General features: G+C 55.2%; 2 protein-coding genes across 9 annotated transcripts; one reads left to right on the forward strand and one right to left on the reverse strand.

Moving 5' to 3' along the window:
- Positions 1-47: 47 nt before the first annotated feature.
- On the reverse strand, positions 48-10,964 carry PSMD13 (proteasome 26S subunit, non-ATPase 13). Its single transcript, XM_054067621.1, has 13 exons — positions 10,806-10,964; positions 9,739-9,817; positions 8,669-8,703; positions 8,542-8,597; positions 7,615-7,658; positions 7,026-7,112; positions 5,460-5,631; positions 4,954-5,033; positions 4,748-4,873; positions 4,124-4,186; positions 2,776-2,856; positions 1,412-1,528; positions 48-754 (listed from the first exon to the last, which is right to left on the reverse strand). The coding sequence occupies exons 1-13, from the start codon at positions 10,898-10,900 to the stop codon at positions 659-661; spliced, it is 1,131 nt and encodes a 376-aa protein (XP_053923596.1). The 5' UTR covers positions 10,901-10,964; the 3' UTR covers positions 48-658.
- Positions 10,965-11,209: 245 nt separating this feature from the next.
- On the forward strand, positions 11,210-17,125 carry SIRT3 (sirtuin 3). Of its 8 annotated transcripts, none has more exons than XM_054067807.1 (9): positions 11,211-11,358; positions 11,728-11,851; positions 13,038-13,238; positions 13,408-13,443; positions 13,526-13,640; positions 14,106-14,206; positions 14,476-14,637; positions 15,028-15,237; positions 16,338-16,492. In XM_054067807.1, the coding sequence occupies exons 2-9, from the start codon at positions 11,729-11,731 to the stop codon at positions 16,356-16,358; spliced, it is 969 nt and encodes a 322-aa protein (XP_053923782.1). In that variant the 5' UTR covers positions 11,211-11,358; position 11,728; the 3' UTR covers positions 16,359-16,492. The 8 variants fall into 8 exon arrangements, 7 of the variants coding, with proteins under 7 accessions (XP_053923785.1, XP_053923782.1, XP_053923783.1 ...); XM_054067808.1 differs by having other exon boundaries at positions 13,041-13,238; XR_008450020.1 differs by having other exon boundaries at positions 11,210-11,358; positions 13,408-13,640; positions 14,476-14,551; positions 16,338-16,474.
- Positions 17,126-17,179: the final 54 nt, after the last annotated feature.

Below are 17,179 nucleotides of genomic sequence, written 5' to 3' on the forward strand. Positions count from 1 at the left end.
TAACTACAGGAAAGGGAAGGCAGAGAAGTTTATTCCGGCAACGCTGCTGCACCTCGCTTCAGCACGTGTTCCTAAGAGAAATCCACCCCAAACGCATCCAAACCCCATTCATCAAGCGGCAACCCTGGAAAAATGGAGTAAACACTCTCTTCTGCTGCAGACACAGAGCAGGGGCAGTGGAGAATGAGGCAAAAGGAGAGAGGGGATTTTGGGAACGCTGCCTTTGGTGAGAGGCTGCCAGGAAAGGCCACGCGCTCCACAGGCCAGCACCACACAGGGATCAGGCACCACCCTGGCAGGTTGTCACAGCCGCCTCTGCTGGCCCTTCACCTGCAAACGCCACCTGCACCACACCCTCCCACAGCCACTCAATAGCGAGATCCATAACGCAGCCACCGCAGAGCCCTCATCCTCCTCTCATGAGCACAGGACAGGAACTTGCGTGTCAGTGCCGCCAGCGTCGGCACAGAGGCAAGTCTTGACTCCAAGCACCAAAGGGTCACACACAAAAGGCCACTCACCCCTCCGGACAAGCACCGGGAAGCGGCTCCCCCCCCTCTGCCCACCCACCCCCATAGTTCAGCACAGAGCCAGCGGTCGGAGCGCTGCCGGCCTCCACAGCAGCAGGAGTCACTCGCCAGGGGCAGCGCCAGGTCCTCTATGTCAGGATGTCATGGGCTTGGTGCTCCACCAGCATCTCCATGCTCCTCACATCCGTGCACCAGAACTCCAGGCGGTCCTTCATCCCCTTAATCTGCAAGGCAAGCCCACAGTGACTCCAGTGCCTCCTGGAAACACCGACATCCAGCCTTACGAACAGAGATCCCAAATCCCACATATCCCAGAAAGGCATTGCTTCACATCTTTTACCACCAAAACAGCAAGGATGGAAGTTAAACTGAGGTGCACAAAAGGAATTGTTTGCAGCCACTATTCCAGTATGGGTTTTTTTAAAGGTAAAGGCACCTACAGACTCTCCTAAAATGTTGGGAGGATGAACTGGGGAAGCTCCACCCTGAACTCTTGTCTTCCCAGGAGAATTTGGCCTACAGCCCAGAAACTCTGAGACTCCCTTTCACTCATTCAGGGTTGCAGACACTGGCCTCGTGGCAATCGCAGCCACAAAGCTCCTGTTTGATGGGTGCTGGCACGGCTCTGGGACACGCCACCAACACCCTGTTCCACTTCCCAACAGGTTTCTAACTGCTTACTGCAAAATATGGACAGAAAACGCACGACACACCCCCAGCAAGAGCTGCAAGCGGCAATGTCCGAAGATGAGGAAGGGTTGATAAGCTTCCTCAAAGCATCTTCAGGGAGATGGGTGCTCAGACCGTCAATGACCCTCCACAGCTCTCATTTAACTTCCAGGCCACCTCATGCAAGAGAAAAACTTCAAGTTGGCCGTTACCTGCTGTAAATCCAGCACGCGTGGCTGCACCCACGTCATGTGCACTCGCTTATCGACTTCATCGATGCTGCCTTTCACCAGGCCCACTGAGAGAGCCTTCATCACCAGCAGCTCCACCTACAGCAACAAAACAATGCACAGAAATTATGAGCATTGCCCAGCTTCCTCCCAGGGTAAACAAAGCCTTTCAACAGGATGAGCTTGTTGAGCACACACAACAACGAAAGGAGCAGCTGCAGCTTCTCACCCGTCCTCTTTCAGGCTGAAACATTGCCTGGAGACTCAACATCTAAATACACAGGGGGATTTCTCCTCCCAAAGAGCTGATTTTTCTTTTCTCTGAAATCCCAGGAACAAATGGTTAATTTGAAGAAGTCAACATGGATTTACCACGAGCAAGACGTGCTAGAGCAATGACTGACATTTTAAAGCAACTAACTTGCTCTGTGGTCTAAGGGAGCTCTGTAAGCACCCTGTTCCTTTCCTTTACCGAAACACTCGGCAAGATCTTCTACCACATCCTTGTTGACAAGACGAGACAGAAGGACCACAAGAGGAGTGGAAAATCAGCTCATCTACCCAGCTCCAGAGGTAGCGGTTAGTGGCTTGGAGCTGAACTTTGCAGCTGGTCACGAACAGCACTCCTTAAGGCTGACACCGTTTAATCATCTCTAATCATCTTTAAGCCAGCTGGATGATAATTCCACAGATGACACGAAACTGGTAGGGAGAGGTCAAAACTAGAGCCTTGCAAGGGGTCAGGATCAGGAGGCTGAGAGCTGGGTAGTGTAAAGTGATGTTATTTGTTCAGCGCAGGTAAGAGGCAGCTGGGGACACCTCATCACAGCCTTCTCTCTCCTAGAATTTGGCAACTCAAAAGGGAAGAGGCACTGCTTTCGCAAAGATGCAAGGTAACTCGGAAGTGGCACTGGTTTCACAAGAACGCATGGTTGAAGGACAAGAGACTACAGGCAGGATTTGCTTCAGCCCAGATTCCATCTGGATAACAGAGGGAAATTCTTCACTGTGAGAAAAAATAAACACCAGCGATGCTTCCACTCGCTGGAAATACTCCAGTCAGCTCAGGAGGGCCCTGTGTAACAGCATTCCAGAGCAGGAGGAAACAGATGAGCTACTGGGTTCTCTTCCAACTTCAGAACATGGCTAAGCATCTTCAAATGTCTACCTACCACAACAGAGGAGCAGTGAGCAGTCAACTACTCTTTGAGAAATGAAGATTTCCAAAATTAGAGGAACAGGGGAAACATTCCTGCTTGGGGTTCACCTCTGGGAGTGGGTCTATCCAGGCATTTTTGGACCTTCATGACTTAGACATCAACACATTTTTCTGATTCCGAACTCACCTCGTTTACAGTGACTTTGGCACTCTTGGCGATCTCTTCGAACGTGAGCTGTCGGTGGTTGGCCGGCCGGGTGAAAGTCATCTGAAACCAGGCAAACAAACAAAAAAAACCCCAAAATCAACCTCACACGGTTTGAATTCTCCCCACAGCTCCTCTCGTGCTGCCCTGCTGAGCTCTCAAACTCCAGCAGCAGCTGCAGTTCACATATTTCATCAGAATACTTCAAATATGTGTTTATATCAGCAGAAAGGAGCAGCGTGGCACCCCTCACACGGTCCTTATTGCTACGAGCAACAGATTCCTAGACAACAACTTAAACCTCCACAGGAAGCAGAGGAATCCTTGTTGATAAGTCTCAGTGTATCAGATCCCTGAGGGAACATGGTGCCTATGGGTGGGGTAAAGCTCGCTCACAGTGGAACACTGAAACTGGAATGGATCCTTCCATGAAGATACGCATGCAGCGGTACCCAGGCAAATACACACGTTACACTGCAGACAACTCGGTATTTAAGTGTTTGAAAACCTGCCAGGGCCACAGGGGTTTATGCACCAGGATCTGGTAACAACAGAGCCAAAGTGGCTCCAGAGGAGGCCACGGAGGCAATCCAAGGGCTAGAGCACACCCTGTCTGAGCAGTTGGGGTTTTTCAGCCTGGAGAAGAGAAGGCTGTGGGGAGACCTTAGAACAGCTTCCAGGACTGAAAGGGACTCCAGAAAAGCTGCGGAGGGGCTCTGGATCAGGGAGTGCAGGAAGAGGAGGAAGGGGAACACTTTTGAGCTGAAAGAGGGAAGATGGAGATGAGATCTTAGGGAGAAATGTTTTGCAGTGAGAGTGAAGAAGCTGAACTGGATGACCTGTAAAGGTCCCTCCCAACCCAAACCATTCTGCAATTCTGAAACCTGCAAGCGACAGGAAAGAAAATTTAAACGTTTGTGGTTTCCTATCAAGGCCAGGGTTTTCGGTCCTGAGGAAACCAAGATTTTAACTGTGCTTTAGAAATCTGCATTACACCAGAATATCCTGTAAGGGTTCTGTTTCGTACTCCATCCTCAAGACAGTGCTTGCTCTGCTGCTCCCCCGTCTCCCCGCCCCGGCCCCCATTCCCGCCAAGTATCATTTTGAAGGAGCTCAATCCTGGAAGGATAAACTCACAGCATGTCCCCAGCCATTCTCCAAGCAGCCTGTGCCGTTTGGCACCACCCAGAGGCAAAATTTACAGGTGGCAACTGACACCCCCTGGTTTCAGTGAGCAGAGGGGATGAGCACACCCAGAGAACGGGATATTTAACAGTCCTGTTGGAGTCCCTCATCATTCCCCACACCCAGCACGTCGCTCTGGGCTCACCTCCATCAGACACAACAGCTGGATCTTCTGCAGCAGGAGCGCTTCGTTTGCAGCGAGGTCCAGCTGTGAGAGGATCAAACGGAACAGATAAGTCCATGATTGCTTTTGCTTTCCCACAGGGAAGAGCAGCAGTCTGCACGCAGGAGCGAGCCGTGGAGGCAGGAGGCATCTCAACCCTCCTGCTACCCTTAATGGATCCATAAAGCAATCCATAACAACTGAACAATTAAACACAGGCGGGCAATCCTTTATCAAACGTTGCAGCTTTTCCCCAAACTTCTCAGAACAAAAAGGGAGAGCCACTATTCCACACTGGAAGCGGTTCAGCACTGGAGTGAATGGCATGATGGACACTAAAGCAGGCATTATCTCCCTGCACAGGACTGCACGGTGTCATTGTTTGCTTTCCCCTTGGATTTCTCTTTACTGCTTTCCATCAACCAGACAGAGGAAGCCAAAAGAAACCAGATGCTATGTATCACAATAAAACAAACCTTTCCTGTGTTCCACTTACAGTCACACCAACACGTCAGAGCCAGCAGTTCTTAAAGCAAAAGCCCACAGAACCCGAGTCCTCTGTAAATCTGAAGCCTGGGCCTTACGCAACACAGCGACTCTGCTCACCTGCTGACCCCATGCTGACTTCAGAGACTGGAACGTCTCCACATTGCCACTGTTGAAGGCGTAGAGGGTGTCGATCAGCCACTGCTGTTCCGTGTTCCTCAGGGACTCCAGGACAGGATGCATCAGCTGCAGAAACCAGGCAGGGCAGAGTTAATGGGGCAAAATCAAGTCCTGGTACTCCACAAGCAAATGGAGCATTAACTTACCAGCTCCCCAAAGTTATAAACACCCTCTCCCAGAAGCCCAGCCAGTCCCAGGGTAAAGGCTCTCTCCTGCTGCTCCGAGACTGAAATAAACAAGTAAATACATTAAAAATACCCCCAAAGCACACAAAAAAAACCCCAAATCAACAAAAATAATTTGGATGAAGCAGCAGCCTAAGCCACATCAACTCATGCCTCACCCTCCTCTCCCTGCCCATATTAAATCATTCCCAGCCCACTTCTCAGTCTGAAATTCAGATGTCTACACCGACAGCAGCAGCACAAAGGGGCCAAGTGGTGAGCCTGTAGTGAAGGCTTGGGAACTGGAACAAACCATCTCTTCTGGTGGGGGGCACTGCTCCCTCCCATCACCTCAACGCAGCTTAGGAGCTGAACGCAACTCAGCAATTCCCCTCGCAGGCTCCTCTTCTTCCTAGCTGGATCCTGGCCCAACTACACCAGATCCCAAACAACATGGAGAACGCCTGTGCTTGGCAAAGAGGAGTTACCTGGTAGATCTTTCACATCGATGCATCCCAGAAACCGCAGCGCATCCTTATAGTAGGAGGCGTGGTTCCCAATCGTCTGGTAGTACTTGCTGGAGAGGTCGTAGAAGCGGCTGTGGACCGAAGTCACCCCAGGGAGGTTGTTCAGCATCTCCTCAACCTCCTCAATGGTCTCCTAGAGGAGCATGAAACTCATCTGTTGCAAGTGGAGGCACAGCTCTAACACACCTGCGCTCCAAGCCTTCCCACTTACCACCAGAAGGTGGAAGAGGTAACACTCGCTCTGCAGGGAGGCAGATGAGACCATGGCCAAAGCCACCACCACTGCATTAAAACCAGAACAAGAGCAAAACAGTATGCCCAGGTGGCCAAGAAGGCCATCTCCTGGCTTGGATCAGCCATTGTGTGACTAGCAGGAGCAGCGAAGGGATCGCCTCCCAGGACTTGGCACTGGGGAGGCCACACCTTGAATCCTGGGTTCAGTTTTGGGCCTCTAACCCCAAGAAGGACATTAAGGGGCTGGAGCACATCCAGAGAAGGGGAACGGAGCTGGGGAAGGGGCTGGAGAACAGGGGTTGTGAGAGGCAGCACAGGGCCCTGGGGCTGTTTAGTCTGGAGAAGAGGAGGCTGAGGGGAGACCTCATCACTCTCTACAGCTCCTGGAAAGGAGGTTGTGGTGAGGCAGGTGCTGGGTTCTTCTCCCAAGAAACAAGCAATAGGATGAGAGGGGAAGTTGTGCCAGGAGAGGATTATACTGGATATTAGGAATAATTCCTTTACCGAAGGAGTGGTGAAGCCCTAGCAGAGGCTGCCCAGGGCAGTGGCAAAGTCCCCAACCCTAAAGGGGCTCAAAAGCCAGGTGGCTGTGGCATTTGGGGACATAGTTTAGTCAGTACGGTGGGGCTGGGCTGGCAGTTGGACTCGAACTGTGAGGGCTTTTCCAACATCAATGGTTCTATGATTCTGCCTTCACAAAGTAGCTAAGGGTAAAAAAAATGGCCCCTAAGCCTCCCAAAATCGACCCTGCAGCCATATTACACAGGACCCCCAAAACCATCAGACCACACACTGGCTCTAAGACATAAAGCCACACGGCATGAAAAAAAATGAGCTTTGAGATCCAGATCTAAAAGAAGCCAGGAAATAAAAAGCCAAGGTGCTTGGCAGAAGAAAAGCTGCCCTGGTTCAGCCACCATCAGCAGCACTGATGCTGCTGAATTCCAGCATTGTAAGTGGGCTACTGGAATATATCCAGGCATTTCCCCTCTCCTCTGGGAATGCCAACAGCTGCAGTGATCAGCTGTGGTCCGCAAAGAGCACCAGCCCTGCACAGGCCACACATCAGAGCCTCACTGACGCTTCAGAGACTCGACCCTGAGTACCACACACGTGTTTTCACAGCCTCTAGGATGTAAAGCAGAGCCGCAGCTCCTCGTGGAAACCCCAGGAGCTGCTGATTCATCTTCTCCTCATCCCAAACTGAGGCACAAACACATTCATGCTGTGGTGACCACTGAGCGCATCATGGTGCCCCAAAGGATCTGAATGTCCACCCCGGCACGGCCTCACCTTGGTGACTTGCAGGTCCCCGATGTTCAGCTTGAGCGCCCCAATGGCTGTTTTGCACAGGATGACGGCTTCATCGCTGCTCTTGACCTGCAGTTACAGACACACGCATCGAGACAGCATTGCCAGGCAGGCTCCCAGTGCCCAGAATGTGATGTCTGTAGCCCATTTAACATGTTCCTGCACTGAGCTGTTCACTGGGAAAAGAGGGAGGCATGCTGCAGTGCAAGTTTACACACACACGGAGCCACCTCCTCAGTTGGGAGTGTAGGGATAGGACAAGGGGAACAGTTTTGAGCTGAAAGAAACAAAATCTGACAGAGAAATATTTCCTGTGAGGGTGGGGAGGCCCTGGCCCAGGTTTCCCAGAGCAGGGGTGGCTGCCCCATCCCTGGAGGTGTCCAAGGCCAGGTTGGATGTGGCTTGGAGCCCCTGATCCAGTGGGAGGTGTCCCTGCCGATGGCAGGGGGTGCGACTGGATGGGCTGTGAGGTCCTTTCCAACCTAAACCATTCCAGGATTCTATGATATGTGCTCACGTTCAAAACGATTCCTACTGGCAGGCTATCAAAAAAAGGCAACTTCAAACATACCTTTTCTCGAGTCTTTTCCAGAAAAGTAAGGGCCACATTGGGATCTGGAGAGGTAAAAAACCAGCAGCAATGTCAGGAATTGCCATGGAGCCAAATCTCAGCCTAGAGAAAAATCCCTTTGCTGGATTCACAAAGACCAGAACACTTTTTTCCTCAGCGTTCAAAAGGTGCTGCTGCCTTTTCCCAGTTATTCCAGTAGCTTTTGTCCCACTTTGAATTTATCTTGCTTGGATATAGAGCAGCAGAAACTGCAGTGCAGCCATAGGTTGTTCCTTGCCTATTTCCACCTTACAATGTCATTATCAAGTATCAGTCCTGATCTGCTGCTCTGTTTTATTTCATTTACTTTGGAAAAGGGTCACTGAAGAAAGGGGCCAACAAGTGATTTGAAAGGAATTGGGTAAAGAAGAAGAGAGGTCGTGGCTGCCCCATCCCTGGAGGTGTTCAAGGCCAGGTTGGATGGGGCTTGGAGTCCCTGATCCAGTGGGAGGTGTCCCTACCCATGGCAGGGGGTGAAACTGGGTGGGCTTTGACATCCCTTCCAACCCAAACCATTCTATGATTCTCTGAAAGCCTGAACTGGAGACAGTTCATTTGAAGAAGTCATCTTGGAAATCCCCCCGGGTGGGAATCATGAGAATCAGCACAGGACAGAAAAAAAGGTTTGCTGTATTCAAAATCTCGCAGTTTGTTCAATTAGCCCTAGCTTTGCCCCAACTCCTTTGGAATGGATACACCTTTCTGCCTCTGGCTGGTTCTCCACGCAGCAGCAAAGCTGCCACTCTACATCATAGTCGTTACTGAAGCTCTAAGTCACTGTTTCCCGTTCCAATAACCCAGCAGGACCGGAGCAGGACAGCGCGGATCAGGCCGTCACCATTCACCAGGTCCCAGCTAAAAGCGCTAATTAAGGGTAAGGCCACATACCTGTCATCTGCCTGACGACATGCAGGATGATCTCCACCAGCGACAGGGGGTTCACCCTGCAACACAACCCCTCGTCAGAACAGCCTGGGCCCCCCACAGGGCCCAGACTCCCCCAGAACGCCCTCACCTGTGCTCAAACTCGCTGATGAAGTTCTCATAAAGCTGCGGGCACAGAGACAGACAGTCAGGGCAAACGAGAGTCCAGTTCAGCCACCACATGCGTTTCACTCTATCCCAATCCCAGAATCGTGGGCATCCCACGCAGACAGATCTACACTGTACAGGACCCCAGACCCCATATCCCTCATTTCACATAATCCAGTCCCTGCAGATTCCTTCCACCTGCAGGGAGGCATTTGAGATAATCGGAAGCTAGGTGGTACCACAACACCCGCTGTGAGGGGCCAGCCCAGCACGCATCTCCAGGCAGCACTGGGCAATAAGCACAGCTCTGCGGCTCCCAGCTTTCTGCCTGCATGCAGTTGGAGAAGAATCTGCCCCAGGGACCCAAGGCTCTGCCATGGAAAGAATTCTCACCTGGGGAACCCAATTCTCTCCTAAAGACCTAATGGAGAGGGAGCATAACTGCTTGCATCGCAGAGCCAATAGGCAACTCAACTGAGCACACAGTAACCTCTCACAAAGGGCAGGAGCTTTGGACACCTGGCCAAACCCCTCAGAGTGTCCCTAAACACCTGATGGTCCAGCCCAAGCTTGTAGATAGAAACAAGTGTTACAAAAGGGAGAAAAAAAAGCCCCCCCTACACCCTCTCCCAAAACCACCGCAGTGAAAATGAAAGAATTAATTTGAGGTTTCCAAAAGGGATGCATTTGATTTCAGCTGGATTCTCAGGCACCAACCAAGCCCCACGCATCCACAGTGAGCGCAGAAACCTTCTCAGGTTGCCCTGAGAAGCAGTGGCTGCCCATCCCTGGAGATGTTCAAGGCCAGGTTGGATGGGGCTTGGAGCCCCTGATCCAGTGGGAGGTGCCCCAGCCCATGGCAGGGGGTGGAAGTGGGTCGGTTGGGAGGTCCCTTCCCACCCCAACTCTCCAGAGACAAATCTCAGGCCACTTGTTTTTCACTGGTACAAAACCACCATCACCTGTTCTTGCTACGGGAAAAGCAAACCCCTGGGAAGAAGCAAGTGCATCATCTTGATAAGCCCCTTCTTGCCCCGATGAGCCCCTCCTCACCTTGATGAGCCCATCTCCCTGGGCGAAGCAGGGGTCCTGGACAAAGTCCAACACCTGCAGCGTCAGCTGGTGCCAGAGCCTAAAGATACAAAAAGGGCACCAGGTGAGCTCACGCTTTGCACCAGTTCCTCTGCTCTGGCCGTGTCCTGCATCCCACGCTTATGGCCTCAACCTGGAGACAAGCCAGAAAGGAAAACCAACACCACAGATCCCTCAGACCACTAAGACAAAGTAACTCTAGGGAAAACAGCTCCAGAATCAGCTCTCTGCTTTCTGAAGCTACCAGATAAACGATTGCCAGCTACTGACAGGACACAGGAGCCACCCACTCCCATACTGAGAGCTCAGAGCCACCCGTCCCAAGAAATAGGACACGCCAGCATCCACTCAGCCACACGTAGCCTGGGGGGCTTGGCCCCACAGCAGCACCCAGGCACGCTGGAGAGAGGCGGTGGGGAGCTGGGCCGGCCCCACCAGGGGAAGATGGAACAGCACAGCTCCACCAAGGGGCAGCAGGACAGGGCCCCACTGAGGGCACCAAGACTACAACCACTGGATACACTAGGAGAGGTGGCCGAGGGCTGTGGGACAGGAAGCCACTAAGGGCACCGGGGAAAAGCAGCTGGGAGTGGGACAGGATCCCGCAGAGGGCAGTAGGACAGAAGCAGGGGCACAGCCGCTGGGGGGCAGCGGGAGAGAACAGCCGGGTATAGTGGGGCGGCTCCACAGCAGCACCTGAGGACGCTGGGGAGATTTGTCCGGTAGCCGGCCTAGCCACATCGAGGGCAGCGGGGCTGCAACCGCCAGGCGCACCAGGGAGAGGCGACCAGGAGCGGGGCAGCCACGTCAGGGGGCAACAGGGCCGAAACGGCCGGGGACACCGGGGCGGCAGCATGGGGTCAGCGGCACGGCCCCACCGAGGGGCACGAGGCCGAAACGGCCAGGGGCACCGGGGCGATCCTACAGCAGGGCACGGGGACTCCGGGGAGAGGCGGCCGGGAGCGGGGCCCGGCTCCAGGGGGTGCAGGAGCCCAAAGCTCCCGCACCAGCGTCCCGCCCCGCCTCACTTCTTGTTGTAGAGCTCCTCCAGGCGGTGCCAGACGGCGGCCTGACCCGGCCCCGCGCTCTGGCTCTGCTGCAGGAACCCCGGCACGTCCTTCATGGCGGTGGCGGCGGCTGCACAGGCCCTACCGGCCGGAAGTGCACGCTCACTTCCGGTGCTGCGCGTGGTGCACTATGGGTACGGCAACGCCGCGAGGTGCAGCGCACGGTGCACTCTGGGTATAATAGTTACCCGAGGCGCCGCGCGCAGCACTATGGGTATAGTAGTTCCTGGAGCACTGCGCGGGGTACTATGGGTACCGTAATGCCGCGAGGCGCCGCCCCTAACACCGCACGGTTACCATGGCAACGCCCCCTCCGCCTGACCCCCACTCCTCCACCGCACACAAAACGCTCGAAATGAGCCCAAGTGGTGTTGGGGAGGGTGTCGGGGCGCTGCTGGGCAGGGGGCGGAGGGAGACGGCGCGGCTACTCGGGGCGTTACGGTAGAGCCGCGGCGGGGAGCGCGGCCGGGCCCGGCAATGGAGCGAAGCGCGGGGCAGCGGCTGCTGGCGGCGGGTGGGAGCCCTGAGCGGGGGCTGAGGGGGTCCTGAGGGTCGGGAGAGGTTCCTGAGCGGGGGCTCAGGGCAGGGAGGGGGTCCTGAGCTGCGGAAGAGGGTCCTGAGCGGGGGCTGAGGGGCAAGAGGGGGCCCTGAGCAGAGGCTGAGGGGCGGGAGAGGGGCAAGAGCGGTCCCTGATGGGCAGCATTGGACCCTAACGGCGGGGAGAGAATCAGGAGAGGGCACTGAGAGGGGAGCTAAGTGGCAGGAGGGGGTGCTGAGGGGTAGGAGTGGATCCTGAGGCGGGAGGAGGGGCGGGAGAGACACCACCACCGCGCTGCTGACCCCCAGTTCTCCCCACACACGCCCATTCCCTGCTTTCCCACAGCATGGAGGAGCCTGTGGGAGCGCGGCCCCAGGCCCAGCGGCTGCAGTGGGGTCCCGGCGATCCCAGCCCGGCTCTCCCCTTGCCCTGCAAACAGAGGAGGAATGGCCGACTCCAGAGCGGGGAGGTAGGGCTGCATGGCTTTGTGTGCCCATTGGTGCTCACTGTGCCTCTGTGCAACTGGAGGGAACAAACCAACGATTGCAGTGAAACCATGGGACGGAGGACATTACCTCTCGAGTCTGAACAGGCGGATGGGGCGCAGTCCCCATGGCCTGGGAGCTCGAGGAGTAGAGAAATCACCAGAGGAATCAGTGTTGTGTTGGCCAGGTTGAGCCTAGCTCCTGGGAACCTGGTGGGGCAAGGACAGAGTCATGTTCTTGTGGGACTGGGTCAGCACTTACAGCTTGGTCATTGCTCCTTGGTGAGTGCTGATATCCAGAGCTCCCTTGGTTCACCACATTCATAGAATCATGGAACCGTTTGGCTTGGAAGGGACCTCAGAGCCCATCCAGTCCCACCCCCTGCTATGGGCAGGGACACCTCCCACTGGATCAGGGGCTCCAAGCCCCATCCAACCTGGCCTTGGACACCTCCAGGGATGGGGCAGCCACCACTGCTCTGGGCAACCTGGGCCAGGGCCTCCCCACCTGAACAGCAAAACATTTCTGCCTAAGATCTCATCTCAGACTGCCCTCTTTGAGCTCAAAACTGTTCCCCCTCATCCTATCCCTGCCCTCCCTGATCAAGAGCCCCTCTCAGTACTGGAAGCTGCTCTAAGGTCTCCCCGCAGCCTTCTCTTCTCCAGGCTGAACAACCTTAACTCCCTCAGCCTGGCCGCATACGGGACTTGCCCCAGCCCTTGCATCATCTCCATGGCCTCCTCTGGACTCGCTCCAGCAGATCCATCTCCTTCCTATACTGAGATCCAGCAGCTCTCCCTTGGCTCTCCACATTCCTACGCCTTCCCTGAGTGGTTCATAACATCCCAGACCAGCAAGCAGTGATTATCTAGGGAGAAGCTGCTCCTGGAGATGATCCTGACTGCTCCCAGCCCCGACTGCGCTGTGCCAGATTGTGGCTCCCATAGACATTTCCCATTTACACACAGAGCTCTCTCCAGGCAGAGCCCTTGGGGGAGGCAGAGAAAAACACTCCAGGGATTCCTCAAAGTGCTCTCAGCAGGATTTTGTACTAGCACTGAGCAAGGAGAGCTCTCTGTGGAATCCATGGGGGGGGCTCTTACCACTAAGCAGCTCCCAGCCAAAGCCACTATCCATACTTGACCTGTCCTGTTTTCTCCCCATTCCCAGCAGGAGCCAAGGATCCCGGTCCTTCTCGCTGTCCGCTACTGCCAGAGCTGTTCTGGGAATGGGCCGGTGGGGAGGAGATGGTGGGAAGCAAAAGCTTTCCCTGCGGGATGTGGCAGAGCTAATTCGGAAGAAGGAGTGTCGCCGAGTGGTGGTGATGGCTGGCGCAGGGATCAGCACGCCCAGCGGCATCCCAGATTTCAGGTAACGCCTCCCTGCTTCCATTTGTGCTTTCTCAGTGCTGGGAGGGCCTGGATCTTCAGCTCAGGCAACACCAGTGCCTGCTGCTCCTCTGACCCCTTTGTTCTGCTCCGTGGGGTGGAGGCCTCTCTCCCTGCATCCCGACTCCAGCCCCGCTCCCCTCTCTTTGCAGGTCCCCGGGGAGCGGCCTCTACAGCAACCTGGAGCAGTATGACATCCCCTACCCCGAGGCCATCTTTGAGCTGGCCTATTTCTTCTCTAACCCCAAGCCCTTCTTCACCTTGGCCAAGGAGCTCTACCCCGGCAACTACAGACCCAACTACGCCCACTACTTCCTGAGGCTCCTGCACGAGAAGGGGCTGCTCCTGCGCCTCTACACCCAGAACATTGACGGACTGGAGAGGGGTGAGTTACCCTTCCCCATCCCTCAGGCACAGAGTGCCAGGAAGAGATGAGGGTGAGGAGAATGGGAGGCAGAACTACAGAAATCATGGAATGGGTTGGAAGGGACCTCAAAGCCCATCCAGTCCCACCCCCTGCCATGGGCAGGGACACCTCCCACTGGATCAGGGGCTCCGAGCCCCATCCAACTTGGCCTTAGACACCTCCAGGGATCACCTCCAGGGAGCAGCCACCACTGCTCTGGGCCAGGGCCTCCTCACCCTAATATTCTTCCAATATTAGGAGAATATTTCTGCCTAAGATATCATCTCAATCTCCCCTCTTGCAGCTCAAAACCGTTCCCCTCGTCCTATCCCTGCACTCCCTGAGAAAGAGCCCTCCCTAGCTTTCCTGTAGGCCAGGGAACATGGAGTTCCTGGTCCAGTCGTCTCCCGCTGAGCTGCTCCTCTCCCATGCACTGTATTCCAGTTGCTGGGATCCCTCCTGATAAACTGGTGGAAGCCCACGGCACCTTTGCCACTGCCACGTGTACCGTCTGCCGAAGGAATTTCCCAGGAGAGGAATTCCGGGTGAGTGGCTGCAGTTGGGCACTGAGACACAAGTCAGTGTGCGGAGGAGAATATGCTTGTGGGGCTAACGCTGTGCTCACATGGCCTAGGGCTTTCTTTAGAAGAGACCAGACCTGGGGCTGGATGCTCCTCCAAGGAGGTGGTGTGGTTCTGTCCCTTCTTGTGCTGTCCTGTAATGAGCGGTGTTGGTGCTCTTGCTCCAGGGGAATTCATGGCGGACAGGGTCCCTCGCTGCCCCATAATGTGCGGTGTTGGTGCTCTTGCTCCAGGGGGACGTCATGGCAGACAAGGTCCCTCGCTGCTCCGTCTGCACCGGGCTCGTCAAGCCTGACATTGTGTTCTTCGGTGAGGAGCTCCCACAGCGATTCTTGCTCCACTTGACTGACTTCCCCATGGCTGACCTGCTCTTCGTCATCGGAACATCCCTGGAGGTCTGAGACCGAGGGAAAGTTCCGCTCACACGGAGAAAAAGGCACATGGAGAACAGGGCCTGAGGGGAACTGGGAGGAGAGGGAGGTCTTAGAGGAGCTGAGATGGGTTATGGGCGTACAATTTGAGGTGGCAGAGTAAGAAGTGGGGTGCCTACACTCTGAGGGCCCCTCCAAAACCAGATATGCTCCTGGTGAAGGTGGACACCTGCCCCGAGAGAGAGGTTTTGCGGCTTCCTGCAGGAGGGCCACTGGATCCCTGGTGATATCCACGCCCTGCTCACAGCTGGGCGGCAGGAGAACTGTTCCAGTGGTCCAAGTTCCACGTGCAGTGCATTCCCGCCGCAGCGAGGTGACAGGTGCTCTGTGCCCCTTGGGGTTGCCTTCCTTTAGGTGGAGCCGTTTGCCAGCCTGGCAGGAGCCGTCCGCAGCTCCATCCCCCGCGTCCTGATCAACCGAGACCTTGTGGGCCCCTTTGCCTGGCAGCAGCGCTCCAACGATGTGGCCCAGCTTGGGGATGTGATCAGCAGTGTTGAAAAGCTGGTGGAGCTGCTGGGTTGGACTGCGGAGATGGAAACGCTCATCCAGAAGGAGAAAGAAAAGGTGGGAAGGGGCTCAGAGTCCCATCTCCCTCCCTCAGCCTCTTCATTCCGTGCACTGGAGTTATTCCAGGGGGAGCACATCTGTGCTTGCAGCCTGTGCTCAGGGAAAAGGGCCACAGGGGAGGGCAGAAAGGTTAAAGGGGTGCACTGACAGGCTGAGAGGGAACAGTTTTGAGCTGAAAGAGATGAGAGATGGAGATGAGATCTTAGCTAGAAATGGTTTCCTGTGGTGGCAGGAAGCTCTGGCCCAGGTTGCCCAGAGCAGTGGTGGCTGTCCCATCCCTGCAGGGGTTCAAGGCTAGGGTGGATGGGGCTTGGAGCCTCTGATCCAGTGGGAGGTGTCCCTACCCATGGCAGGGGGTGGGACTGGGTGGGCTTTGAGGTCCCTTCCAACCGAAAAGGTTCCATGATTCCATGAAAAGTCAGGCTCTGATGGTTCAGAGCAAAGTTGTACAGAACTGGAGCACCGTACTGCTGAGCGCTCCAGCGGTGCAGAAGGGGAGGATATGGATGTGGCAGCCTCAGAGGAAACAGGGAGAGCAGGGAAAAGGCCAGGCTTTGCACTGAGAGAGGGCACTTCAGGGCTTTCTCAAGCAGCAACCCACTCGGTTACTGCAGGGCTTTGTCCTGATTTCCTCTGGTTGGATCCCAAACCAGAAAAGGCCCTCCAGAGGCAGGCAGGATTTCCTGGACCTGGAGGCGAGCAGCCAAGAAATCTCCTGCAGCTGTATCCCACTAACCCAATACAGTCCCATCACCTGTATCCCACTAACCCAGTACAGTCCTGTATAGCAGCAGAGGAATCGCCCTCACCCTCACCCCTCACATAACTTTTCAGCATTCAGGCTGTCCTTGCTTTCCCCAGCTCATGGATAGGGAGGAATGAGAATGATCAGCCTTTGGGGAGGATGTTGATTGGTCACTAACACCGGTTTGCATCTGTCCGAGATCCATGGGTGGATGCTGGCACTGGATGCAGACAATGGGAATGTGGCAGAGCCAGAGAACCCAGCTGGGGTGGTAGGACATTGGTGTCCATCACTGCAGAGCTGGGAGGTTTCCAACACCCTGGCAAATGCCGTGTACTCTTTCTGTTCCCAGCTGGATGCGAAAGGCCAGTAGCAGAGCTGGCTCCCAGTGGCCAGAGAGCAACAGGCACCTGGAGGAGGAGCCGGTGTGGTGCCCAGCATGGACCAGGACAGGGAGCTGTGGAAGAGGCCAACAGCTCTGCAGCAGCAAATCCACACAGGACTGGAGCACTGGGGAGAGGGTGCTCATGGCTCATCCTGGAAGCGGAGTCGAGGCCGGCACCCACAAGAGACAGGAGGACAAAGGGATCGGTGCCCAAATGCCAAGCTGCAAACTGGTTCTGCACACAAAGGTTTTCTTAACAGAGACTTCAGTTCAAGCTGCTGCGGGAGCCCCCGAGCGCCATTCTTTCCTTGTGCCAGTGCACTGGAGGAGCTGTGCATGCACAGCTGTCTCTTGGACCCCTCTCCTGGACCCTCGGAGGGCCTGGATCGCAAGGAGCTGGAGCTGGAAAAGCCACACTGGTCAGGCCTTAGGGCAGGACAGTCTGGAGCCAGTTTTCCAGCTCCCCCACCAACGCCTCTCCCAGCTCCTCCTCAGCCACTCTGCTCCTGGTCACGATCAGAGTGATTATTTCTCAGGTGAAATTGCTGCTGATTGAGGGGTGAAAGCTGTCCTGGGGGACTGCCCCCCGTCCTGTTCAGGAACCTTTCAGGGGGAACTGCCCTCTATTCCCATTCAGGAACCCCTGGCAGGGGAAACTGCACCCTGTTCCCATTCTAGAATGCCAGCTTGAGCTGCTGGAAGGTTTTTCAATCAGTCCAGTGCTAATAATTTTAAATTATTTACTAATAAAGAGCTCTAATACTTTCACTGACGTCCTCCAAGGGTTTTCTCTGAGCTCCACATGTTGG

This window comes from Cuculus canorus, chromosome 5 (genome assembly GCF_017976375.1).
Source record: "Cuculus canorus isolate bCucCan1 chromosome 5, bCucCan1.pri, whole genome shotgun sequence".
Lineage (NCBI taxonomy): Eukaryota > Metazoa > Chordata > Aves > Cuculiformes > Cuculidae > Cuculus > Cuculus canorus.